The sequence below is a fragment of the Corvus moneduloides genome, chromosome 21 (assembly GCF_009650955.1).
Source record: "Corvus moneduloides isolate bCorMon1 chromosome 21, bCorMon1.pri, whole genome shotgun sequence".
Classification (NCBI taxonomy): domain Eukaryota; kingdom Metazoa; phylum Chordata; class Aves; order Passeriformes; family Corvidae; genus Corvus; species Corvus moneduloides.
The window spans coordinates 91,713-119,334 of record NC_045496.1 but is presented as its reverse complement, the minus strand read 5'-3'; the positions used below and the strand labels follow the sequence as shown (position 1 = coordinate 119,334).

The following is a 27,622-nucleotide window of genomic DNA, read 5'->3' as shown; positions in this document are numbered from 1 at the left end:
TCTGTAGAAGCATTGTCTTAATTCCCAGTGGTAGATTGGTGTTTGTTAATTCAGTGAATCTCCATGCTGATTTTTCTTCCTAGAGATTTTACTTGTAATTTTTGTTTCACCTTAGATTGTTAATACTAACTCCTCAGTTTTGAAATTTCAGTTTCTAGTGGACAGTTTCTGAGGCTGATACCTAGGATTTATCCTGACATGTCTCTTAGCTGAACTCTTGCCGTATAATTTTGGAATGTTGAAATTTCATATGTCGGCGTTTAGACCATGCACTAAAACTAGGCTTCCTTACCATGGTAAAGCAAAGATTTGGTTTTTTGAAAAGAATTCCTGAAACAAAAAAGAAATCCTAACAGTACTGTGATATTGGCTGAATATAGTGACTTCCAAGATGAATTTCTGATGATACACAGGGGCAAACACATAAAAGAGTGTCTTTATGAGTTCTGAGTGGTTTAGGCATGCTGGAACCAAAGTAGTTTTTTGTTTAAAGTAATGCTAGTGAATGACACTGGGCAGTCAGCTGTGAGAATGTCATTAGGTGTGTGACGATATGGATGATGCATGTTGGTGGTAAGCACATCAGGGCTCAAAGTCTACACTGATCTATTGAAAGTACCACACTAAGCCTCTCAGAGGCCACAGGTTCTGGCTCCAGGAGTCCCGTTTGGGAGACACTGAGCATTTGTGTGCATGTGTGGAACTTGTGCTGCTCCATGGAAAATGGAGTGTCAGAGGAATTGCAAAATTGAATTTGGGTGGTGACAAACAAGCCAGGACTGGTTGAAACTGTACTGACTGTCAGTATCTCTTCTTTGAAATAAAGAATGTTTCTGACTGTTTCCAGTCTTCTGGAGGAGAGGGGGAATAGAAGAGAAGGTGGCTCAGGAATGACATCTCGTCAGAATATATTCCCTTTTCTCAACAGTTTATTTTAAATATAAACATGTCAGCATGAGTATTTTATGTTTACCAAAATATATTTAGGCTCGCATTTATTTGTTCTTCTTTTAATACATCCTGTATTTTCCTAGGTTGATAGTTTTTCTGGAAACATTGCAGAATTCTGGCATCATGGAAGTCGATGTCCAAACTGTCAGAGACTTAAAAAGGGCTAAGATTCAGACTGTAGTTTAACATAGCCAAACAGATAATCAACATTATTTAACTTCACATATTCTGGGGAGATGAGCAGTGGAGAGTGGTGCAATCTCATTTTATAGCACTCAAGACACATTTGTTGCTCTGTTAGTGAATTTCTAAGTGCAGCACACAACACAGGTGCTTTCTAGATGGTATAACCATAGCATGCCTCTTCCTAAAACCTTGTTAAAAGCATAAAGGTGTTAGGTCTTTCTTCCTGCTGTTACATTCCCCTTTTCTTCTTTACAAGAATAATTTTAGACAGAAAGAGAGAAATAGTATAGTGCAAGTAGTTGCATGGAAGTTGATCTCACTTGCTTTTGTCACTAAAGAAGGTATAAGAATGCACTTGCCTTAAATCTGTCAGCAGGTCATAGCACTTCCCCTGATGTACATATTCACAGGCAGTATTTCACCTGTGCTGTTTTTCTAACATGTAAGGGTTGTACTGGGTCTGGGAGCTTGATACGCAGTAAGCTGATGAAACTGGTAAAAATTGTGATGTTAGACAAGTGACTTCTGGCCTTATCAGGTGTGTGAGGTAGTCCTGCCATTCTTACTGTGAAAAATACGTGATTCTGTCACTAGTTGTATTAACTGAAATTATAGACTGGACCTGCTTAATGAGCACAGTTCAGTTCAGCATGCTTAAGAAGAAGTATGGTCTCTAATCTTTACGTGCAGATTTAAATTCATTTTATTCTAACCAAGCAAAAAATTTTCAGGAGGAATGCATTACAAATCACATCACTGTAAAAAGAAGCAGCTATTTGCTTGTGTGGACTGAACTGCAATCATATCTTTTAACAGTGGGCTTATTAGATGAATGTTTCCACAGTGACCAAATAAACTGTGGCTATTGCCACAGAGGAAGTAGTAAAACTGAGTAACTTCTTTGATACAGGGTAAGGAAAGAGCTTCAGAGATGAGTTCCTCAAAGCTGGCAGAAACTAAAAATGCCGTTGTCGTGGCATGCGGGAAAGGACCGGTAACATCTCCCTTGCACAGACAGACATCGAAGAAATTAGCAATTGTGGAACAGTGACAGGTTATCAGCAGGAGGGTTGTCTGCTTCCATTTGGAGAAAAACTGTGAAACAATTTGAAATGCCTGCTTTGCATGAGGACTTTGGTTTGTCAAATATAAGCTAACCCGGTAAAATGAGCTTAGTACCCAAATTTCTGAATAGCATCCGTGGCAGTTGCTGCAGAAGATTATTAGAACAAAACAATACAAAAAAATTAAAAAGCTTTCTTTGCAAAAATCAAGCTCACAGCATGGCAACAATGAAACTTGAATATAGTGAGGAACAGATCAGCCTTAAAAATGAACAGAAGAGTAACTACTGTTCAAAGGATGCAACTGGAACATTTCTACAGACATGGAAGATAAATTCACACAGTAGGGCCTTGCTAACAGGGAAGGACTTCATTAAGTTCTTTTGCCTTTTTTCCGTACTGAAAGAAATTCCTATGTGATCAACATTTGAATAATGTACTGACTTGTATTATTGTAACTCTCTAGGAGAGTTACGTTACTGCTTCCTGGTCACAGAAATCAAGTTGACAGAAAGAAAAGTAGCCTGGAAAGGAATGATTCATCACCTACTTGAAGTACATTACTTTGGGTAGTTAAAAGAATCCAGTACTGTCAGAAGAATAGAAATTTGAAATCATGAAATGGACCGTAGCTTTGTTAACTGACTTCACACTAAAACATAGTTGACAATGTTGGAATGTTGTAGAGAAGGAACTGAAAGGTATTCCCAATAAAGAGTAATAAGGGAAGTGATGGCTGAGCCATATGTGATATTTTGAAATGCTGTCATAGGTTTCTCCCTCCGCCCCTTTCCATGTTTTTATCTGAAGTCAGAAAGCCTTCCCTTGGGGTGCACAGCAGGACACTGCAGCTTGAAACCTTCCAGCTTTTTTTGTGTGTCCACTGCTGTGCAATGACAGCAGTTATTTCCTTTGGATTTGTGCCTATTCCATTAAAATTTACTTAACATTGTAGTCCTTCATACCTTTTTGTCAGACTGGTACAGAGGAAAGGACCCATGAATGTCAAGTGAAGACTGCCTAAACTTGAGAAATAGCAGAAGTGATATGCATTGGGAGATTGAGATTTGTTGGAGTGCTGAGAACACAAGAGTGAGTGAGTACATAATAAAACACATGGAGTGAGGCAGCATGTCATATAATACTTTCTTCTAATTACCTTCTTTTACTATTAAGTGTTGGTCACTTTGCCCTTTTAAGCTTCTTTTCTGTAAGTCGTAGTAACTAAATAGCTATTTCTCTGTGCACATTTCAACATGGTAACAGTAAATTCACTTTCATGTTTAGAGGGAATAAAATGTTAGGTTTGTATCTAAATTACTAACTTTTTGAGGTTTTTTTTCCAAGGCGAAAGACTACATGAACTTACGTTTTTAAACTGAGAGGGAGGATTAAATAATGATTTCTCTTTCTGCTTTCATAGACTTTCCTCACAGTTTCTTTCTTGCTTTTGACAGGTAGTGATTGACTTCAAAAAAATTATTGTTTTGTTACTTCACAAAATAAATAACTACACTTCCAAGAAAGCAAAATTCCTAGTTAGCACTGCCAAAATAATTACTTTCTTTAATTTCTTTCAACTTCTATTGAGATTTTTTTTTTGTTAATTTCTCTAAAAACTTGTTTTTCCAGATTATCTTTAAGAATTGAGCCAGGTAACAGCTCTCCTCGACTGGTTTCCTCCAAAGAAGATCTTGCAGGTATAAAACATCATTTAAAAATTTGAATAAGGAAATAATTTTAATTACAGAAATCCTCCACTGAAGTATATGGGAAAATCCAGAGGTACATCAGTAGCATGAGTCAACAAGAAGGATTGCTGACTTGTATAAAAACATTTCCAATTCAAGGGATGTCAGAGGGTATTTGCTAGCATTGAAACAGATGTCAGATTGCGGGATTTTTTTTACAAATGCTTGAATTTTCATCATTATTTAATAAGTGAAGAAAAAAGACCCCTCTTTTGGTACAAAAAAAGCAGTGCAGTGAATAACACAGGAAATTCTCCTTTCAGGTTTCCATGTGATCACATAAATTTGAGACAATTTCATTGTGGAAAGCAGGAGGACAAAAGATTCGTAATAGCTTCTAGCAACATCTGAAAACTAGAGTACCATCCATAAGTTGACAAAAACTAATCTGTTTATTGCTATGACCAGACTAAACAAACATCAGGCTACATGAAATGTACTTCCTGCTATAGGAGCCATTATCTCGAAAGCTGTTCTGTTTTGATTTCTTGAACCTGAATGGCCAATTTTCTGTCCCATTATGTAAAACCATGTGTGAATGTAAAAACCCATGGCGTCCAGACCACATCTGACATGCAGTTTCAATTGGCTTTCAAAATGTCTTTTTTTCTCACCAATGAAAGACAAAGTAAGTGAGAGAAAGAAAAAGGAAGATGCTAAATATTAAACGAAGAAAAATCCCATGTGTTACTCCTCTGCCTCCCAGCTCTTCATGTTGGCTGCTGTAAAATGACCAGTCATTTATAGGGAACCTCCTATAGGTTCACACAAACCTTGTGTTTGCTATGCCCAGAGTCAGATAAACATTTGACCTGGTCTTCAATTTCTTTAGGAAGGTGCTTTCCTTTTCCCTGCTTGATGCTCAGTGGTATTAATTGCTGTGTACAATATCAAGAAATAGTTCACGGGATAATTTTTATAAACTTAGATGAGTTCAAAAGTAGTTCTTAATGAACACTTTCTTCATACAGAAATGCATTTGGAAGTTAACTTCCCCACAGGAGCCATCACAGTGTTGTACTCTGTATCTGTGTCTGGAAAGGTGTTGTACCAGGCTTCTGCTAAGCAGTGCCCACTGCATCAAGGCTATCTTTCCAACCCCAACCCCCTGCCAAAAAGGCCAGTAAGCTGGGGATGGGCAACGGGTTGGGAGGGTACATAGCCGGGACAGCTGATGTAAGCTGCCCAGAGAGATATTCTGTACCATATGACACGCTCATCAGTAGAAGCTAAGAGAAAGCAGGGAGCAAGGCATTTATTATTAAGGTGTTCATCTCCCTAAGCATCCACTGCAATGCTGGGGCTAGGCCATGACTACTCATTGCCCACTGATGGGAAGTAGAGGATAAATTCTTCTTTTGATTTCTTTTGCTTCTGCACACAGTCATTGCTTTTTTAAATTAAATTGCCTTTCTCTCAACCCACAAAGGTTTTGTATCTTATCTTCTTTACCCTGTCCTGTGAAGGGTGGGGAGTAATAGAGCAGCTCAGTGAGCACCTGACAGCCTGTAAAGGTCAACCCACCACATTTTGTCACATTTTCTTCTGCTTTTGTGAGGATTTGGTTTTTCTTACTTGAGACTTGAAATTAAGTTATTGCTTCTCATATGATTACATCTTTCTCACATATGTAAAGCAGACATACAAGTAAACTTTTTTGTTTTCTGGCTTTTGCTTTGTATTGCTCAACACTTGGGCTTTGATGTTAACACTTCATTTATATGATTATGGAATATAGCTTCAGTCATAGCAGCATAGTATGTGATCATTGCCAGTACTCTGTAAGTCTTAATCAAGGGCTGAGAACTCTATTAGAACTGTATCAGAACTCTAGTGGAAGGCAACTAATACAGCATGATACTGCAGTGAGCTCAGCTGGAGTCCGCAAAAAATGGTTGGGACTACATTGAGGAGTACCTACTTCATTGAATATGTGATCCTATAGTATCTGGCAGTATTAGGAGGGTAATTTTCCTTTTTGAATCTTCAGTACCCCTAAGTGCTCTGTAAGATTGCTTTTTTCAGAGTGAGAATTAGTGTGATGACTAGAAACCAAGTGCTGAGTCATTCCTATTGCTCCATTCTTCTGTTAGTATTTCCTTCGAAAGCTTGACCCGTTTGTGGACTGCTGTATTTCTTGCTCAGCTAGAGAGTTTTCACTTACTGCCAGTTAGACAATGAATGCCATCAGAATTTTGTAATACCCACAGGAATTTTTCAGTGAGCTGCACCTGTGTGGCTGCAAAAATGCTACTAAATGGAATCCAGTACATTTTACTGAAAATAAATCTTACTGAAAATTTTATTCCTGGTGAAGGTTCATTAAGTAAGTTAGCATAAATTCAAATTTAAATTTAACTAAGCATGAAGGCAATAACTTATTGTTTATTTCACAACAGTAATAAATAGGAGTATAGCCATATGTTAGTCTTGAATAATTCTGAACTAAAATACTCTGATATCAGTAATCAGATATTTGAACATGGAAGATTAAAAATAGCACATTTGCAGGTATTGCTGTCAATTTTATTTGGATTCAAATTATAGCTTGACATTAATTCCACTTCGGACATTGTGTGCCAGGAGGAAGTCCTTTGCAGTCGGTAAGATACTATGATAATAGATGATCTCAAAATACTTTGGGCAGTAGTGTAATGTCAATAGTATAAGGCATAGGAGTCTGATAATAGTGATTTTAAGTTAAAATAAAGGTTCTTAGCCCATAAGGTCAGTCATCAGTTCAGTTGTCTCGATAGTCCAAAAGTTAATACATTACTAATAGCAGTAAGTCTAGTTGTGCCTGTGACATGCTGCCTCCTTAGAGATCAGTGTGTGTTTCCAGAGACAGGAAAAAAGCTCAATGTCATTGGTAATAATTCCAAAGCCTATAATGGGATTAAGTGCAGGGAATAGTGTCATCTTTGTGTTCTAAAATACAATTGAATGTGTGGATGGTGGAAATGGATTTTACTTGCCAGCACTGTGAATTTATCTTCTACCCAGTTTTCTATCTTTCAAAAGAATATTAACAGTTTACTCTAGCCAGGGACATTGTGGGTTTCTTTTTTTCCCCTTGAAGTATCTTTATGAGTGTGAGGCTCAATAGAAACAGTTAAATCCTCCAGCATTTCTATTTGCAAAATGCTGGAGAAAACCATGTGTCCATTTTCCACTTCTTTTGCCAACTAGTTTTCCAGTAAATTCAAACACAGGAGGCAGGCATCTGATTAAAGGGACTGTCTCACAACAAGCTATGTTTTGTATATTAGTGGCTAAGAGGGTCTCATTTAATTACCAAATGCATATATAACTGTGAATAGTGCTTTCACAGGAAGATTTCATGTCTTCCATAATGCTGCAGAGATTCTTGTCTATCGCAAGTAGCATTTAAGAAGGAGCTTTAAGCAGTTTAGTTGAATGCTTTCAGGAACAGTGTGATTCACACAGCTTCCTTGGCAGCAACTTAAGTCTGTTCATTCTGCCTTGCTGTGGTTTGAGAGAGAGAGAGAATGTAGCTGGAGAGCTTATAGTATGCTAACTGTTCACAGTTTCCAGTTGAATTAGCTGTAAAAGACATCTGTGTTCCTGCAGTGTTGGCTGAAAGGTGCTTGTCATTTATGGTATGGCTGTTGGGTTGTTTTGGAAGGTATAACTCAATACATTTTCCCAGAACAAAGGAAAAGATTTAATGCAATATATGGTAAATGTAAGCCTTCTAAGCAACTGACGTTTCTCAGAATTCGCACATCGTGTAGCTCAGTAGAGAAATGTTCTGTTATGTATGTCCTTTCTCATCATGTTATTTGGAAAAGTTCAGGGTGCAGTGCTAATCAGAATATAGAAAGTGGTTTTACTCATTCTCTGAAATATAGCATATTTGTTCTGTCTTGAAAAGCAATATAAAAAGTTAAAATAATGTTAAAATAATTACCATATCCAGAAAATTATATCTAATACCAAGTGACTCAAAGACTGGTCTCAACAATTCTGTGATTTTTAATGAACCCCTTCATTAAAGTTAACATCTAGCATTCAATTTTAGCAACAGCCAGGCCTGTGCTGTGAGTAGCCCTGATTTTGGGGCTATCAACTTCCATTGGTGTCTGGTTCCTGACATTGTTACGCAGTAGTCAGGGATGGACCCTCACCCCCTCCTTTTTTTTTCTTTTTTTTTTATTCTTTTTTTTCTTCTTTTTTTTTTTCTTCTTTTTTTTTTTTATACCCAAGTAGGTCTTGGTGTAATTCTTGAGAGGAGAATAATTAGACCAGAGGTTTTGTTACCATCATGCCAGGAAAGTGGAGTAATTAATCTGAAACAGATATATTCTCTCCTTTGTTTCTGGGGTAAAATTCAGCCCATTGTGTCAAGTCCATTCAGCTTTGAGACCTAGCTCATAAAGAACTTAGAATATATATTTTAATTAATTAGAAGAGGCCAATTATTGGATGTAGAGTATGTGATATATAGGAGTTTAAAATGTAGAAACAGAAGGAAGAAAGACTGGGGATGTTTGTACATTTGTAACCCTCTGAAGTAGCTATACTACATTAGTGATATCTCTACAGCAGTTCAGCATTTTAGAATAAAAAAAACCCCACACCATCATTTTCCATGTAAACACTGAGTTTGACATTTAGTTTTGCCATTTGTTTTACTGGTTGCTTTGGCAACTAATAAATAGTTTGTGTTAAGTGCTTTAGCAGCCAGTCATTCTGTGGAAATGAGGATTGTCTAATCCTTGTGCAAGTTCTTGGTCATTGCTTCATGTGTACTATGTCTGCTTTTTTTACACAGGACTTAAGGTAGAAATGGAAGAACTAAGTTTTCTTCACATAAATTTACAGACTGTTCAGAAAACTTTACTCTTTGGTTTCCAGTCCCTTCCTCTGTGATACTTTCCTGAGAAACTTTTACAACTCACTGGAATATTTTTGAAACAAATCAATACCAGACAAATCTGTGGATTTGACATGTTATCGACCACTAAATCCAGCTGGAATTAGTGTACTGTGGTTTTTTTCTTAACATACCAAAGCTTCACAAAAATAGTAGAAAAATATTCTATCAAAACAAAGTTTCCAGAGAGAGAATGATTGTGCTCAGTTTTTAACTTTATTGCTTTCTATTACTTTCTGTGACTTCCTTACCAAACAAGTCTAATGTCCCAGTTCATTGATGCTTATTTTAACTGCCAAGCTATCATCCTGAGGAATGTTACAAATATAAACCAGCCAGAGGACAAAGGGCTTTCCTGCCTTGTTTTTTGGAGGTTCAGTTGGCTTTGGTTGTTTGGTTTTGACTCTTTTCACAGCTGTCGCCTGAAATAGTTTCTTTTAAAAGTTGGGGGGTTTTTTGATGGATTGGTTAATGTGTTTGGTTGAACCCAAACTTCAGAGTTTCCCTGCAGCTATACTCTCATGATGGATATGTCTTCATTGCCAATCTAGATGTCACCCAAGCCCATATAGTGCCTTGCAGATCCAACTGCAAAAACTTCAGCATTTTTGCTGAAGTGTAAGTCTGGATTTTGTGCATTTCACTGGTACAGAGTAAGTAACACAAATGCTGACAATTAGTGATTCCGTAAGTGACACTTGAAATTGAAAATATCACTTCTGTCCAGGAAGCATTTGAAGGAATACACTCAAGTGTGCTTACTGTGCAGTCAGAAGTGTGTGTGTGTGTGTGTGTGTGTATGTGTGTGTGGGAGTGACAGCTTTTGGGGAGCTTGTAGGAGTATGGGGAGGTGCAGTCAAGGACTCAGATTCTTGTTTTTAGTTTGCTCTTGTCTTAGAAGCAGCCGTAACGTACATGTCTCTTGCATGTTGTATGCATTAGTAGGCTTTTGTTGAATTGTAAAGCAATACTCTGAAAATTAAAACTGTTCTTTTACAATAGCCATTATTCTAGATGTAATTTTTTCTGTCATTCTTGATTCTATGCACAAAATTCATCTAAAGTTATTTATTGTGTGTTTTGTAAGTAGGTCTTTCTCTTTGAAAGTTTTAATTATCATACACTGGTTACAATGAAAACAGAGTAGTAAAAATTTACAGTGGAGATTTAACTAGAGAGTCTGTGGCTTGGAATGTCTTTATTAAGTTTTAGAAACAGAGCTGGTAAGTATCTGATTTACTTCTTAACTGCTCACCAAAAAATAATGAATAGTTGAGACTGTTCTGCCTTCCTGAAAAATCACTCAGTTCTTCGTCATATAATATGCAACTCACTTTAAATTTTTAGTTTGCATATCTAGTACTGGTTTATTGATAGGTTTTTAGTGGAGAAAAATTGTGAACTGTAACTCCCTCACCCTGTTGCTTTTTTTAAAAGCTCTGGGGACTGTAAATGTTCACATGTTTTACTGAAGGATTGCAAAAGTAACATTCATTTATAACATTTGAAGGATTATTCATGGAAAAATTATGCAAAGGAAAAAACAGTGAGATCCTTTGGGATATGTGTAAACTTTTCCAAATGTTCTTGCCACAGATCTCTGAACAGCACTCGGCTCGCTCTGATGAAGTTGTCTCACGTTCCCTAATGCAAACAAATTTTTAATAACATTTTAATATTTTTATACCTCATTCCTGTGCATGTCAGCATAATCTTGAAAATGATGCTGAGAAATAATGAAAACCAAACTAACCCTTGTTCATGCCAGCTGACTGGAAAATCCTGCTAATAGTGCTTTGTCTCCATGAAAGACAAAATAACAGAATAGCAATCATGGTAACAGTATGCACTAGGAGTGGAGCCAGAAGAGTAAAGACAAGAGTTAGCAGTAGCAGATGACTTCACTTATTGGAAAAAGGGGCAAAATAACTCAATCCCAAATGAATTTAAATATTGGAATTTTGTTATCAGCAGTATCAGGCATAACTTCCCCAGCTAATTGCTCAGCAGTCTGGTATGTCCATAAACATCCCTTGGTCTGTGCAGTTTTCATCAGTATCTCACTGCTTACCCTCTTTGGCATCCTTCTTGGCATGGGCTCTCTTTGTCTCTTACTCCTTTACAGAAATGAGGTCATCTGCCCTCTGCCCCATAACTCTTGCTGACACTCACTGCACCCCAGATTTCTTGCTGAACTGAGTGTAGTTGGCTGAGGAGAGCTCTATAAACTTCACCGTTCTTCTTCATAGACATTTGGCAGCAGAGCAGATGCAAAGACTTTGTAAAGGTGTTTGAGTTCAAATTCTTTTTACCTTAGCACAGAGCTAACAGAGCTAAACTGTATATAGACTTCCTTCTCTTGCCTTGGAGATGAGGAGGATGCAGAACTACATTGAAAATGGTCACTCCAGACATAATGATACCTGCACAGTTGCTATTTCTGTTTTCATCTGATCCCACAAAGCATTCTGTTTTCTGCCATTGGGATCTTCACTAAAGACACCTAACTAGGAATTTGAAAAAGTCACAAAATCACGGCATAGTTGGAAGAGACCACAGTGGGTCATCTAGTCCAAGCTCCCTGCTCAGGTAGGGTCATCCTACAGCACATGGCACAGGATTGTGTCCAGATGGCTCTGGAATACCTCCAGTGGAGGAAATTCCACAGGCTCTCTAGGCAGCCTGTTCCAGTGGTCTGTCAACCCAGGTCCATTTCCTTCTTTCACAGGACTGGTGCAAGCAATTGTGATTGCCATATGTAATAGCAAGGAAGCCAAGCTGGACTGTTGTCTTAAGTTGTAAGACTCTTACACCTATTTCCACAAATTCTGTCACCCTTGACACATCACACCTTAAGCCTGGCAATATTTTTATGTGAACTGATATTTTATTCCCTAATACTATTTTCATATTATTCATAATATTCCCTAATATTATATTACAATCTGAGATGTGGAGTCCTTTTAGACATACTGCATCATTTGTTTCAGGGGTAGGGGGGCGGTTTAACAAACTTTTTCTGTTCTGAAGCTGTCCAGGTAATAAAAGCTCTTGCTGAAATCAAGCAATTACCATCTTTATAATGATCAGTCTTTAAATAGTTTCATGTTGCAATCATATTAGTGTAAATTTCAGTCCATGCTCTCTAAAGGAAGGGAGAAAAAAGGGAGTGTAGAGTGAAAAGTCTCTTAACTGTTTTTTCTTGCTAGATAATATCTCTTAATCTTGGTAGGTTTTGATAGTAACATTTGAGCCTACCTGGAGTCAAATCCAGCCAACTCTGGTTTTGTAATGGCTTGATTGTGTCAGCATTGGACTTGTTATTTTGCTGTTCTTTCTGATAAAGTAATTTTGGCGCAGTCTCATGCTTTTATTTTGTTGCGTATCAATGTTTTGGAATGAAGTTAATCGAACTGCTTTCAGGTCTCTGCTTCTCCACAGTGAGAAACTTAAACTTCTAAACTATTATGTGTTACAATATTTAACAGTTATTTTTACATGTGGCGTAGTGTCTGTGTGAAAAAGCACTGTACTGCACTGATAATCCTTTAGAGCTGTGCCTTAAGATTGCTACTCTTTCACAGGCTGTGGTTTCAGTAGCTTGTTAAAAATAATACTTCAGTAGCATTCAGTGAATTTAAAAGAACTTAATGTCGTCCACTTGAAAAAAACTTAATGTAAATCAGGATTGAGAAGTGGCACCAGAAAGACCTGAATGACACAGCAGGAAGCAATATAAAAATGAACAAATCCTGCAGCCAGATTAAGGGACAAGCTTCAGAGTGGGCACATTAACACTGAAGTTTATGCTAAATTTCAGGTGAAACTTGCTGATAAATGCTCATAATTTTCAGGGAAATTTTCTTTTAGCCGCCCCTATCTTTGTACTGGGTTTCAGTTCCACTATATTTTAGGCTTCTTAGCAGGTAATAACCACCTCAATAGTCCTAAGTATTTTTCTGTTAACAAATTGAAAAGTATCTGATGGAAAGGCACTACAAACAGAGCTTGTAGCGCAAACTCCTTTTTTTGGGAACCTAGTCCATCGGAAGAACTGGAGGTTTTCAAACTAAAGAACTTACAATTATTTCTGAAATTCTGAATGCATTTGTTTTGTGTCTGCATAAATTTTACTTTGTAATGAAAACCTGTGGTGAAAGACTTTAGTGAAATGTATATTCTTGCTACTAATGCAGCAGATAAGATTTTTCAGGCCTAATGGTGAAACATGAATCCATACAGTTTTTACATTAAACTAGGCAAAACATAATTGCGCTCATAGTCATACTTTTTCTGTCCTAATTTGTGCTTCACCTCCATGGCAGAATTGGAAGATGAACTGCTTTGGTTTTAGGGAAGAAGCTTCCAGTGTTGTGTTACAGCCGAAATGCATCAAGATTTTAGTTGTATGTGCAGCAAGAACATTGTACTCGGCAGTCTCCAGCCTCCCAGATGTGTGTCTCTGGGTGAATCTCTGGATGAAGCAACAACTGAAAGTGCATTTTTAAAAACTGCATGTGGCCATTAAGTATAAGACCTTCTCTGAAGCTGCATATGCCAGTGACTGATGCTATGACTGTTGTATTTCACAAATTCTCAATTGTGTGATGGTAGCAAAGACAGGCAGGCAAAAATGCTGTCCTGATGATATATATGAATGAGGAAGAAAACAGGCTTAAAAACGGTTGTGTCTTTGTTCTCCTTCTAAATTGATGATCTGATGAATAATACTACTGATGATTCCTCTAACAAACTTGTCCCTCCTCTCTGTATTGCTAAAAGTTGTTTTGTCTTTTTGCTTGTCTTGGGGCTCCCTTCATTATTAATTAAGCAGCATAATGGGCTGTTTGCTCAAATGTGGAGAACACTCTGTGGATTAAATCTTTCCACTTACTGCTAGGGAAAAAACCCTTTGCAGTATTTCCTAGTTACAACCCAGCTCACAGTGAAATTCTAGAGTCTAGGCTATGGGAAGATAAAAATACAAGAAATTTGGAATTCATTTTTGTGTTTCATACAACTTGATGTAAGTCTATATTGCAGAGTGAGTATGGACAGTAAAGCATCTTGCATTTATTTGGTTTGGGGTTTTTTGGCTCTTACTGGGACAAACTCATTACTGCTTCTCCTATTTCTTCTTGTGTCTCATGAATCCTCAGTTCAAGGCAGAGGAAGTTGATACCTTCCGTGCTTCAGGATAGAGAGAGTAGCCTATATAACAAATAGAAAAAGAATGTCTCAAGTAGGGAGAGACTCACAAGGATCATTGAGTCCAACTTCCTGCTCCTTGCAGGGCTACATCAAACTATGTCACTAAGAGTGTTATCCAGACTCACCTTGTACTCTGACAGGCTTGCTGCCATGACCACTTCCCTGGGAAGTCTTGTCTCTCAGACTTTAACTTTTTCTGTTAAAAGTTCATGTTCACATCCTGTTGTCAAACTGTGCAGTGGAATGTTGATGTTTTGGATTGGTTTTGAGGTTTTTTTCTGTTTCAGTTTATTACTTACTTGATGCCAGACACCTTTTGTAAAGATTCTGATGATGATTGTACATGGCCTTTCACATCACAGTTTCTTCTTGTGTCAACCTCTTAGCGGGTGCGTTTTGGTTAGAGTCCAGAAGCTGACTAAGCTGAGGTTGCTGGAGCCTCCAGGAAGTGATTCTTGTAATGTAGACAGAGGTCTGTTCTGCTGGTGCCTGGACTGTCCCAAGGAGAAGGATGTGGGGCAGATGGCGACTTTCATGGCCGCTGTTCCCACTCTCATCACAAGCACCAATGCCACAGCTAGATGTTTAAAAGTGAAATCTCAATTGTTTCCTGTGAAGCCAAGAATAGCCTGGCATTTACTATGCAACACATTCCACTGTGTTGCAAAGTTCACTGCCTGCTTTTTGCAAACAGCATCAAAGAGCTGGAACAAAACCAGTTTGTCCATGTTTTCTTTGAGGCCTCATAAAATCTGTAAATTGAGAGGAAGAATGATTGCAGTGAGACATCTCTAGAGCTCATAGATGTTTGAGAAGTAATGCATCTGTCTGGCCATTAGGTATATGAAAAGCCCCTGCTTTCTCTTACATGCTCAAGCTGTGAGTCACTATGAGCAGATTGTTTACAGTTTATTCTCAACATGAAGCTGTGAACAAAATTCAAAACACGTGTGAACGTTCCTGTTCACACCTGAAGTACAAACTGACTTTATGGCTCTGCATATTACACTTTGGCACATCCAGCTGTTTTAAGGATGCCAAGAGTTTTTGGAGTTCATTGGTAAAAGTATGAGCAAAACCGTTTTAAAAATTGCTTCCAGGGAGTTCAAGATTATGAAGATGAATTTGTAACAAAAATGGATGGTGTAACCCTAATGTGCAAGAAACAGTGCTTCAGAAATGGTGCCTTTTGGTTATCTGTAAAAATCCATTTTAATCAGTGCCTAAACACACCAGCCAATGAAATTTCTGGGATTTGCATCAGTTCAGTGTTAAATAATCTCTGTCTTTTAGGTCCATCTGACCTGTCAGCAATTATGAAATTCAGCAGGAGACCCACGTGTCCTGATGCCTCAGTAGCAGCAAGTCTATCTACACCTCCTGTACCAAGGCACCGGAAGAGTCACAGCCTGGGAAACAAGTGCGTGATGCCAGTGTCTCATGCTCAGGCAGTTACATGTGTCATAAAGATGTAAGATAGCAGCAGAACATGGTAGTATCTGTCCTTCCCATTTCTTGTATTGCAAGAGTGTTTCAGGCTTTACTATGTATTCTCTCGGTTTTCTCTTGACACTTTTGTTACTTTTGCTGACTCTATCCTCTGCTAGTGCCAGGCATTGGCAATACTTGAAAGCTGCTTATCCGCTTTGGTCTGTGGATTCCTGGTGTGTCTCCTTTTCCTGGGTTTCTGCTTTTGCTGCCACCAAGGGTGTTCAGGTTTTGTATGGAGAGGAGTCAAAACATTTATTTAATAACTGTTACTGACAAAGAGAAGTAAAATCTGTAACTTGTTTAGGTAGTAAAGGAGCATATGTACAGTAAGTGGTAGTGTATAATTGCCTGCTGATGAGGCAGAGGCTGAGTGGTAACAATGTGAGCCAAGGGTGGCTGTTAGATGACGTAAGAGGGATTTCATGTTCTTCTCTTCTTCCATGTTGCAGTATGATGTGTCAGTTGAGCGTCGTGGAGAGCAAAAGCGCCACGTTTCCCACGGAGCGGCCGCGGCACCTGCTGGATGACAGCGTCCTGGAGTGCCACAGCCCCGCGCGGGGCCACGCGCCCAGCACGCGCCTGGCCAACGGCCTCTCCATAGGTACCGTCCCCTGCTCCTGCCCCAGGGCGCTGCAGACTCACAGATGTCTGAAAAAGTAGGGAATTAGGAAGATCATTAGTTCCCATGCAAAGACTGATTGTTTTCATGGAAGAAAGTAGATCAGAACTGCTACCTGGTCAACGTTACCTCACCTTTCCTCAGTTATCCACTGATGCATTTGGTAAAAGTGGCATGAAGGAAGATTGGTTTTTTAGATGCTCGGTATGTGACACAAAGTGTTTGTCAGCTTTCACAAGGGGAAAAGCGATATATATTTTAAAAGCTACATTTACACAAAGAAAACTTTGATTTTAACTATATATTTTAGAAGATGGGAGAATTGTTTGGCTGTACTCTCTGAGAATTAAAAAGAAACGTAAAAAGAACACAATATGGTATTATAATTAATAAAACAATTATTATAATATCAAAAAAGTGATCAAGAATATGTGTTCTAAGCAAGACAAAGCCACCTTTTAAGAGACTAGGACTATTTCTAGAATAGGAAATTGACTGTGAAAGATAGCACATCACTTGGATGAGAGTTAGACACTGAGATGATCTTTGCACTTCTGGAAATACAGGCACAGCTCACTGTGTTAAAACAGAGCATTAGAAGATCAGTCCTGGGCAAATTAAAGCTGTGAGCCAAATAGTTATGCCACAAAAGGAGGGACAAATTGGTGATGGTCTTGGAGGAGAAATAGGGGCTTTAGTTATGAATACCATCATACGTATTTTTAATAACTGCTAGCAGCAGCATACTGCTGACATATCCTTTATTAGAGTTGTGTTTGCATCTTGAAAATGAACTGTGATACCATATCTAATAACTTCAGTCGACTTATGGATATTGTGGTACAAATACTGTCTTACAAAGGAGCTGGATTTTATGTTCCTGAAGTGCTCAGCTTCTGAAGTAAAAGCATGATGAAAATTAAAGTAATGGTATTAAAACACAGCAGTAACGTGAGTTAAGAGTGAGATACTATAAATGAAGTGGCTCATGTAAGCCTCTTCCAACTAAAGATTTTACCATGAACTCTAAACACTTCTATTTCAAAACATGATTTGAGTAAATGGTGTCCACAGTACTATATAAAAGAGTATTCTGGTGATCCACATACATTGGCTTTGTATTTTCCCACGGGTGGTTTTCTTACTCCTTCTCTGTACTACTCTCTTTCTAGATAGCAGTGAAAGCTCAGAATTTAGTGAGGAGCTGCCGTCAGGGCTTGAAAGGTGAGTTAGTCTTCATGTACACTCACTGAGCACTCTACAGACTTAGCTAAGAAATTCAAAAATGATCCCTAACATAGGTAAGCCCTAAATCAATAGTTATTTTTATCAAAATATTGATTAGTTAGGGAAAAAGTGGCAAACATTTTGAAATAAAGCACTGTAAAGGTATTGGACCTGAAAAGATTGGGAGCTATCTCTGTCATGTGTACCAAACCCTAACTGTTGAAGTCTCAAACTAGAATTGCCCTCACCAGATGTTTGCATTCACAAACAGGGGTCGTTTATATGCCACGCTGGGGCCTAACTGGAGGGTACCAATCCGAAATTCTCCTAGGAGTCGAAGCTGTGTCTACAGGTACAGTTCAGGGTCTACCTCTTTCATTGTATGGTGCTAAACTTCAATTTGGGTCTTTACGCTTTCCTAGTGTAATGTATTTTGTGTCCAAATATCCTCATATGACCGTAACAATTCACAAAGTCTCCCCTTCCTGCTTGTAAAAACTTCTGCTAATGATAAAGCAGGGTTATGGCCTATTCAGATGAAATTCAGTTTAGTTATTGATTTAACTAATGATGTCTGGCTTCCATTTTGCAGAAAACTAGTCTTTACTTAGGGTTTTATGAAACCTTTACAGAAGCAGGTTTGTCATGAAGGCCATCTTTGACTCCTGTGACAAGTAATGATATTAGAAGGATACCTTCTTGACCCTTTCCCACAATCTATTTCCTGATTTACAGGACACCTACCCATAACATCTGTTTGTGTCAGAGAGCTATAGTATGGTGTGTTGATTTTGTTCAGTAAAAGGGTATTACCTTGGACCTCAAGTAAGAGAGGGAACATATGCAAACCATATGTTGCAGGCACTCACAGTGTTGCTAGTCACTAAGACATGGACTTTCCAGAAGCAGGTAATCCATTTACAGACCACAGAGAGGTGACACAGAAAATTTTATATCGTTTGAGGGATAAAAATCATTCCTTGCATATATACCTAACCTGAACTTGATAAATTCTGTGATGCTAGCAAGTGATGACTTATGTTTGAACAGTTAAGAAAATAGGGCCCTGACTCAGTATTCTGCAAATACTGTGATTTAGTTGCCATTTAAATCCAGTCAGATTTTATTTGGTTTAAATTAGTTTGCGTCAGCCATTGTAGAAGTATTGATATAATGTATAAATGTAATTACAGCTGCTTTACCTGCTAGTAACGTCTGATAGCAGTACAAGCTAGAGGTTAGACAGGAGTAAAAATGCATACTTTATAAATTCATAAAGGAATACATTTTGGAACAGTATTTAAGCTATTGTACCTGCTCCTGGAAAATAGTTTTTTAACATGACCATGGTAGATCTGTTTAAAAAACATACACAAGCTAGAAATATAAAATGTAAGAAGATAAAAATGTGAAAAGCCTATTAAATCCACAAAGAAGAATTATTCCCTAAAATACATTTCTTATGTTTATCCACTGTCAAGTAATTCTAATGCTTGTGGTCATTCTTCCTTTTCTGAAACCTTTCTACTGCCTCTGTCAAATACAGAATTGGCAAGAATGCACATTAGCAGAGACCAGGCAGGTGCATGCAATGGAAGAAGATGCACCTGCCAGTTGGAAGAGCTGTTCTTCTCTAGATGTGGTTGTGCATGTCACTTGGCACCAGAATGAGTTCATACTCGTTTGTAGACAGAATAGTGTTCCTTTCATAACCGAAAGGTAGATCATGCACGTCCTTTTCCTCGTACTCATTATTAGACATGATTTCGTTGGCGCTGATAAACCTTCTCGGTCCATATCAGAACATCAGGGTTGTGATCACATGGGAATGAAGAGAAGTTAGCAGCAGATAACCTACCAATCAGTATTTGGTTGAGACGTTTTTAATGGCTGTTTGCATTTCTAACTTTGCTTGCACGTGGGCTCTATCACTTGTATCTCTTTCTCACTGTTGTATGTTGGAAGTTTTTTGTTCATTCTGGAAAAGGAAAAACTATTGTGATCTCTGTACAATAAATTATTTAGCATTTTTATATAGTTTTCCCAACTCTTTTCCAATTAGGCAAGGTATTTTCATTAAACTTAAAATAATATTTGTGGGAGCTCTTATTGCCAAAATTGTAAGCCATAAATTTCCAGAAATTCAGATAATTTCTGTAATTTACCGGAATAAAAAAGAAAATTGCCTGTTTTCACTTTGACTTTGGGTTTCAGTATTTATTCTGTTTTATTTTTTCATGTCTAAGCCCCCAGACTAGAACCTTTTGTTGATTTGCTATTTTTGAAAGATCCTGGTTCCTATTTGATAGCTAGGTTAGGAAAATACATGTTCTAGAGTCACATTTCAGATGATACAGTATACGTAAAGCAGTGCAGGATAGATATCTTTAGAGCTAAATTATACTGCTTACTTACCGTCCTTATTTGTCTGCTCAAATACAATGGAGGAATGCTTTGTCTCTCCAGCCCAACGGGCACGTGTAGCTGCACAGCAGGTGGTTCCACAGGAGTCATCACCATGGAAGGGCCTTTAAGAAGAAAGACACTGCTCAAAGAAGGCAAGAAACCTACTGTAAGTGATTCTAACTATAATTATTCCTATGATCGTAATTCATTAGTGGCTGTTTTAATTTTCAGGATTACATTAAACCTGCAGCTTGATACCACATGAAACAACGGTTTTATCAATTGTAATCTTCTGATCAAAGTTATAACAAGGTTGTAACATTTGTGTGTCATTTGATCTACAGCGGTTTTGCTTCTCCCTGCATTTGCAAGTCACGTTTCTAGCTGTAACAGCAGAGCAGGAGTGAAGCAATTGTGTAACCAGCAAGCAGTGTTGTGAGGGCAGAAATAAATCTTGTGGCACTGCCTGATGACCCAGAGCATCCTGATACTTTCCAGCTAAATAACCCTGACAAAGGTAGATATTGCAGGATGGATAATGTCTGCATTACATTTCTGTGACAGGAGGTAGATGAATAACTTTTAACAAGTTTGTAGATTACAGAACTTGCAGTGGCACTCATAAAAGACTGAAGAGGGAGATCTTCAATATAGAATTTTCAAGGGAGGGTGCAAATTCAATTGAACATATTTCTACAATATATTTTGGTGCTTTTGTGGTATCTCATTAAAATGAAAAGGCTGCAGGGCAGCCACCCATAGCACCAAAGTCATGGCAATTCATAGGTAACCTGAATTCATGGGTTTCACATGGTTCTAGTCCTATGCATTTGGTAATTTCTTTGTTTCCTGTAGAGTTGATTGATGTATTTCACATGCAACCCAGTTTAGTTTGGAGCTAAAAGATCTGAAGAATTGCAGAGTTCTCAACTCAATAATTTTTTTTTATCAAAAGTCTAAGATCTGTCCAGCAGAAGGCAACACACTATTCTACTCTGAAACAATCAGTACTGACACTTCTATGAGATAGCCAACTAAGTAGGATTGTATTCACAGCCAGCCATCAAAATATAGGTCGCTGGGCTGATTTACACCAGGAGACACTCTGTATCTCCATTCCTTGCTTCGGAAATTAACTTTGGTAGCACCTGGACTTGCCTGTGAATAGATTTTTGAAATGTCAGAGATATGCAGAGTTTTTCCTAATTTTTTTCCTTTTTCATTCAGCTCTCCTCGTGGACTAGATACTGGGTTACGCTTTCAGGATCAACTCTTCTGTACTTCGGAGCAAAAGCTTTAAGAGGCACTGAAAGAAAACATGTAAGCTTTAAATTTATTCTAAAAACAGAAACTAAATACTCGTAAGTAGATCTGGAAGGGCATCCAGAGTGTACTTTCTGTTCCAGGCTAAGCCATATTTCTGCACAACTTTTACAGTCAAAAGTTAATCTCTGCTACAGTCTCAGCTATGACTGACTTGTCTGTCTTTTCCAGTATAAATCTACACCTGGGAAAAAAGTCTCCATTGTAGGCTGGATGGTGGCACTGCCTGACGACCCAGAGCATCCTGATATTTTCCAGCTAAATAACCCTGACAAAGGTAGATATTGCAAGATGGACAATGTCTGCATTACATTTCTGTGACAGGAAGCAGATTAATATCTATTAATGAGCTTGTAAATTATAGAGCTTGCAGTGGCACTCATAAAGGACTGAAGAGGAAGATCTTCAATACAGAATTTTCAAGGGAAGGTACAAATTAAATTGAGCGTATTTCTACAATATGCTGTGGTGCTTCTGTGGTGCCTACAGAGGGAGTGCTTTATTTTGACAGTTACTGTAAGTTTTGCAGAAATTCCCCAACCAATGAAATTTCAATATGTCCATGAGTTTCCATGCATTGATCTCCAAGTCTCTGAATAGCTTCCTTAAAATCAGTTAGTATCAAATCCTGACTTAACACTGAGGCCAATTAAAATATGAAACCATTTACCAAAATAAGTCTGCTAAGTAATTATTAAATGCTTTTTAATAATTAATTTTGCAGTGCCATAACTCTTTTCCCTTGATTAAAACTTCAAAAGATAAGAAAACTCCTGGAGTTACTTTGCACTTTGAGTGGTTGCTTACAGATTCTTGAGGCTTTCTTCACTTTTCATGTTTTCAGCTTTGGTGCTGGATATGGAGCTGCATCTACTGTGTGCAGTGCATCTTTTGGGTGTTAACTAAAATGCGTAAAATATTTGATTGCAGGAAACAATTTGCACTAGGACATTGAAGAAAACTAAGTTTACAGATATGAAAAACTTTATCAGAAGCCTCGATGAGAAGAAAGCCAGGATTAAATTAGATCTGACCTACCTGGTCTTTTCTGTGGCTGTAATTTGGCCTTTCTGCCTATGAGGCCACATATGTTCTCATACTTGCTTCCCCCAGCGATTGCTGGGTAACATGCCTCACATGGGCTCTGTTATATTAGCAGCATGATGTTTGAGCATTTGAGGTGCAAATGAATTTAAGAGTTTACTTCAGGACTTTGGCTTCTGCACAGAAATCAGAGTCCTTTGAAACTACGTGTCTGTCTGCAAATTCAGAGTCTTTCATTTTCTTGTTTTTGTAGGCAATGTTTACAAGTTTCAGACTGGTTCAAGGTTTCATGCAATATTATGGCATAAACACTTGGATGATGCGTGCAAAAGCAACAAGCCTCAGGTAAGGTTATGAAAACTATTTCTACCGACTTTTTCCTGTTTTCCAGAAAATCCTTACTAGAAAAGATTTCTCTTTCAATCTGTGTGCACACAAATTCTTGTAGGGACAGACATAATTCCTCATCCATTTTTTCAATAGGAGAAAGAAAAATTATTTGAAATTAGAGAATTCCCATCAAATCAGGTTTTGTGCAGGTCTAGCTATTGGTTTGGTAACCTTAAGAGCATATAACCTCTACTCTTAGTTGCTTCAAGCAAGATAACCTCATCTCTTCTTCAGAAGGGACTGTTTCATGGAAAATGAAAGCAAGCATACTAGGATGGACTCGATGATCTTAGAGATCTTTCCTAAATGTAATGATTCTATGAGTAATTTACAATCTCTTCCAGGTACCTGCTAATCTAATGTCATTCGAATAATTTCCTCTCCTACCTGGTGTGACTTCAAGTGCCAAACTGAAGAAACAGGTTATTGTTCTCTAAGGAGGAAGAGGAGAATGGTTTTCCTGACATGAGCCAGCCACAGATGTTTCAGCACTTTCCTATTAACTTGAAAGTGATTCTGACACAGCTTTTAAAAGCAGAAAGTGAATGTTGTCCCTAGGACCAGATAAAGTCTCATGCACTGAGTGAAATCAGACAAGTTAGATGGACAGAAGCTTAATCCTGACTCCTGCAGGATTCTAGAGCCCTCAACTATTTGTGGTCAGAGACTGCATGAACTGATATTTGACCACAAACTGAGCATCATATCTTCTGCCTATTCTTTTTTAAATGGTTCTTTTTATTGTTAAGCTGCTTTGTGTGACTGAAGAATATTTGGCCCATGTTGGGTTTCAATTCTTTCTAATGCACAGAATGATTGACAGTGTTAACTTGCTCCAAAGTGTCAATTAGAATAGAAAATTGTGGAACAACATTTTTATAATCTAAGTGCACTGAGTTGCTTGGCAATGTGGCTGCCTCAAATTTTCTATTAAATCTCTGGACAATTCTGCTCTTTATATTTGAGCTATTTGGGAAAAATGTATTTTGGCAGAGGACAGTTGGTTTTCTTTTTCATTCAGCTACTTCACTCAGGAACACCCTGGTAATGGATTTAAGGCTGTTTCAATTTACGTTGTGCTGAAGTTTGTCTTTCATTCTTTTACCAGTGACATAGTTGCTTATAAATTTGGTGTTTTGGTTCAGTCTGAATGTTGTTCATTTCAAATCCCTTAGTACAGGGAAGCAGGTAATCAGGTGTTATGTATCACATGGTCCTGGCTCCTCAAAATTATTTCATAACATTGTTTCTGTTCTGTCTTTCTGTGGATGACATGTATGTTGCAACTTCGGGTCATTTTACCAGTACTGGTAGATGGTATTGCTATTATAAAATCATGATGGCAGTGAAAGACTGTCTAACAGTGGAGCAAGTACAAAGAAGCCTCCACACCAACATCCAGAGAACAAACAATCAAACAAAAAAAGTGTAACTGGGCCTTCTCCTCTGAAAGAACTCTCTCTATGCTGTATTCCTGCTGTGCCCTGGCACTCCTGCAGTCAGAATCTTTTTCTGTTTCTATGTTAAATTCATTACTTTTTCTGTTTGTAACTCTTGCCATATGGCATCAATATTCAGACTTCATCAATCACCAGAAAACCTCTTCTGACTTTCCTAAGATCGTGTAGAGGAAAAATTGACGAGTCAGCCTCTACAGACCAGGGAACACTGTGGAAGTCAGTTTAAGTTAACAGAGCCTCTACTAGAACAAGCTCCCTGGCATTAGCAGTATGTATTCTGTGGACTTCCATGATTTTCTACATTTTTATTTTGAGACTTCTCTAACAAAGGAGGAAAGAATACCTGTATTGTTAAATGGAGGTCAAAAGTAAATTTTTTGTTCTTTTAAGAGTTTTTCAGTTACAATCCTGAAAGCCTAATACATACCAGCTTTTCAAAAAAAACAGTTCCTGGTGACAACTGCATTTAGATCCTGGGACATGGGAAAGTGTATGTCAAGTTGACAAAGTTTATTTGATAACTGAGGAACTGTGTGAAAAGAGTGGTAATGCAAAATATATTTATACCATTTTTCTCTTTTTTTGCTAACTTAAGAGAACTTTGAACTAGGAAAAGCATCATTTTCTGCAAGGGCAGAGCATCTAACACCATTAGAGATGGTGTAGAAGCTTCTGAATGTGGTAACCAGTCACCAGTAAATGACTTCAGACTGTTAGACTATGATACAGTCTGAATTATTCTCCACCTATGGACTTCTGTGCTTAGTCATCAATGAGATTAAACATCTTTTCAGTATAGCACAATTGTGAAATTGCTGCACAGTATTGAGAAATTCAGATTGATGGCAGTGTAAGAATACTAGTAAAACATCTTAAACCAATTTTAAATTAGTCTTTAAGTATTAAACAGTTCATAGCTGCTGATTAGACGTGTTATGATGCCATTTGGTACCACTTGCTATTATCTGGGACTTCTATGGTTAATTGAAAGCTGCTATTGAAATACAATGTATTGCCTGTTACTACTGATTGTTACAGCATTTTCACAAAAAATATCACAAACCATACAAGTTTTCCTCCATCAAAGAGAATAACTGCAATCGCTATGTAAAAGTAAACATTATGTCAAAATTACTGTTTTCAGAATTGTGAAGATATAAAAACTGTAGGTAATATTATTAGTTTATTAAATGTGCAATTTTGATGAAATTCAGTGCCAAAATGCATGTTTTTCCAAATAGCACTAAAAGGAGGCAAAGAAACTAGTTTTCAAATTGAGACTGACTTGTCACATTATAATGTTAACCAATTTCAACATTTTGGTTTGTTTTGTGTGGAAACTGTTGCACTATTTTTGGCTGTATTTTCCAGCAGTCCACTGCATGCCCTTTGTGTAAAGGATTCTTTCTATAATTCTTGTGAACTGTCTCACCTGTAAGGACTCTGGTGTCGGAATCTAGATTTTTGGCAAAGTATTTTGTTACCTCAGTCTTGTATCAAGTTGCTGCATTTTTCAGTTTGTTACATTGATAATAATGATTGTTTTGCTAATTAAATACTTTAATGTAAAAAAAAGTTTGTTTACTACAACAGTAATTGCATTTGGTTGTAAGTTTAAAAATGTGCAGGGTATGTATGCTGTTGACAATAAAATATTCCGAAAAAGAACAGTAGAGGTACGTTAGGAATGTTTTAGCTCAAAGGCAGCATGCATGTTTTATTTGTGAATGAATGATAATACAGTTGAACAGACTTTATAGAGCATAGTGTCTAGCCATTTAGTAGCATAAATACAACAGAATCAACATTTCTAGGATAAAATTGAAAAAGCCTCCAAATTTGCAGCTTTTTCAAGTGAGATTTGGAAAGTCCAAAGAAGTAGAGAGGAACTTAAATTTCTTTGCACTTAAGATTTAACTCAGCAGGTTTGCAGATGACACCAAGCTGAGTGGTGCAGTTGCCACAGTTGAAGACTGGGGCCATCCAGAGGGGCCTGGACAAGCTTGATGAGTGGCTGGGGCTGACATATTTCTAATGAGCACATCAAGAGCAAGTCTACTGAGGACTCAGGTGCTGGTGGATGAGAGGCTGGATGTATTCTGGGCTGCATCAAAAGCAGTGTGGGCAGCGGGTGACAGAGGTGATTCTGCCCCTCCACTCAGCTCTTGTGAGACCCAATGTGGAGTGCTTCATCCAGCTCTCGAGTCCTTGGTACAGGAAAGACATGAACCTGTTGCAGTGGGTCCAGAAAAGGGCCACAAAAATAATCAGAGAGCTGGAGCACCTCTTATGAGGAAAGGCTGAGACAGATGGAATTGTTTAGCCTGGAGAAGAAAATGTGCCAAGGAGACGTTATTGCCGTCTTTCAGTACTTAAAGGGGATTACAGAAGAGATGGGGACAGATTTTTTTAGTAGGGCCTGTAGTGATAGGAGAAGGGATAATAGTTTAAAACTAAAGGAAGGTTGATTCAGACTAGATACATGGAAGACATTTTTTGCAGTGAGGGTAATGAAACACTGGTTTGGGCAGAGAGGCGGTGGATGCCCCATCCCTGGAAGTGTTCAAGGTCAGGTAGAAGGGCTCTGAGCAACCTGGTTGAAGATGTCCCTGCTTATGGCAGGGGAATTGGACTATGTGATGCAGCTAAAACCATGTTTTATTTCTTATGCAAGGTAAATAGGCTCCAGATTATGAGTGGCAATGAAGGTCCTTTAATTTCTGCAGAAACATAATTTCATGAGCAGTTGCCTCAGAGAAAAACTACATGTGAAAATGAGAATTGTCTGAGTGAAAAATTAATGTGAAGATGAGAGCAAAACAAGCGAATATAAAAAAAGTTACTTCTACAGCTGAAGAGGAAAGCGTTGTAAATATTTTATAAAGGAAGGATCTGTAAGTGTCTCTCATTTCTATCAAGTGGTTCTTTTCACTAATAGCATCAGTTAAAATGGGAAAATTGACTGGAATTCTCCTCCTTCGCATAGGTGTAACAAGATAGAAAATAAACAAAGTGAGCATGTTAGGAAGGAAAACCAACAATCACAATATCCCAGGTTGACACTGTTATGGAATCAAATTGCAGGGGGGAGAGAGGACTGCTTTCTGCATTGCTGTATTTCACTATAAGGTAATGTGCTTTTGTCATACAACACCCAAAGTAGTGAAGAGCTCATTAAATGCTCATTATATCCAAGCATCTTGTCTTGTAACCTGGAAGAGTAAAAACAGAATGAAAAATTAAATAACTTTGTCCCTACTCTGGATGCAAGGCTGTGCTAGGTGTGCAAGGGATGGCACTAGCATACTGCATTCGTTTTTCTTCTGAAATCATTAATGATTGTGGTATTTCCATAGCTCTGATCTATTACTCTGGAGATTTGTCTATCAAATCCGGAAAATACACAATATCTTGGAGCGTGTTTAAAGGGGAAAAAAAAAAGTCAACGTGTACGGGTCTCAGTAGACCCCAGATGTAAGAGCATCTCAGATAATTATATTAGGAAGGATGGAAACACCCATTTTGCATCAACTAAAACACAGTGGTCCACAAGGAAGTGCAGATAGTAATGAACTGGAGGAAGTATCCTTTGTATTTCTGGA

General features: G+C 38.0%; 1 protein-coding gene across 14 annotated transcripts in view; it reads left to right on the top strand.

The window, feature by feature from the left end:
• Window positions 1-27,622, top strand: part of RALGPS1 (Ral GEF with PH domain and SH3 binding motif 1) — an 87,067-nt gene that overhangs the window by 55,322 nt on the left and 4,123 nt on the right. For 6 of the 14 annotated variants that reach the window (XM_032130914.1, XM_032130913.1, XM_032130909.1 and 3 more), the window contains 9 exons: window positions 3,834-3,901; window positions 15,354-15,531; window positions 16,001-16,152; window positions 17,343-17,394; window positions 17,669-17,749; window positions 19,843-19,969; window positions 21,031-21,123; window positions 21,298-21,403; window positions 22,424-22,515. In XM_032130914.1, the coding sequence (XP_031986805.1) occupies window positions 3,834-3,901; window positions 15,354-15,531; window positions 16,001-16,152; window positions 17,343-17,394; window positions 17,669-17,749; window positions 19,843-19,969; window positions 21,031-21,123; window positions 21,298-21,403; window positions 22,424-22,515 (949 nt within the window). Of the gene's footprint in view, window positions 1-3,833; window positions 3,902-15,353; window positions 15,532-16,000; window positions 16,153-17,342; window positions 17,395-17,668; window positions 17,750-19,842; window positions 19,970-21,030; window positions 21,124-21,297; window positions 21,404-22,423; window positions 22,516-22,904; window positions 25,694-27,622 lie in introns of those variants that run through there. The other 8 variants (XM_032130921.1, XM_032130919.1, XM_032130916.1 and 5 more) reach the window with 8 other exon arrangements.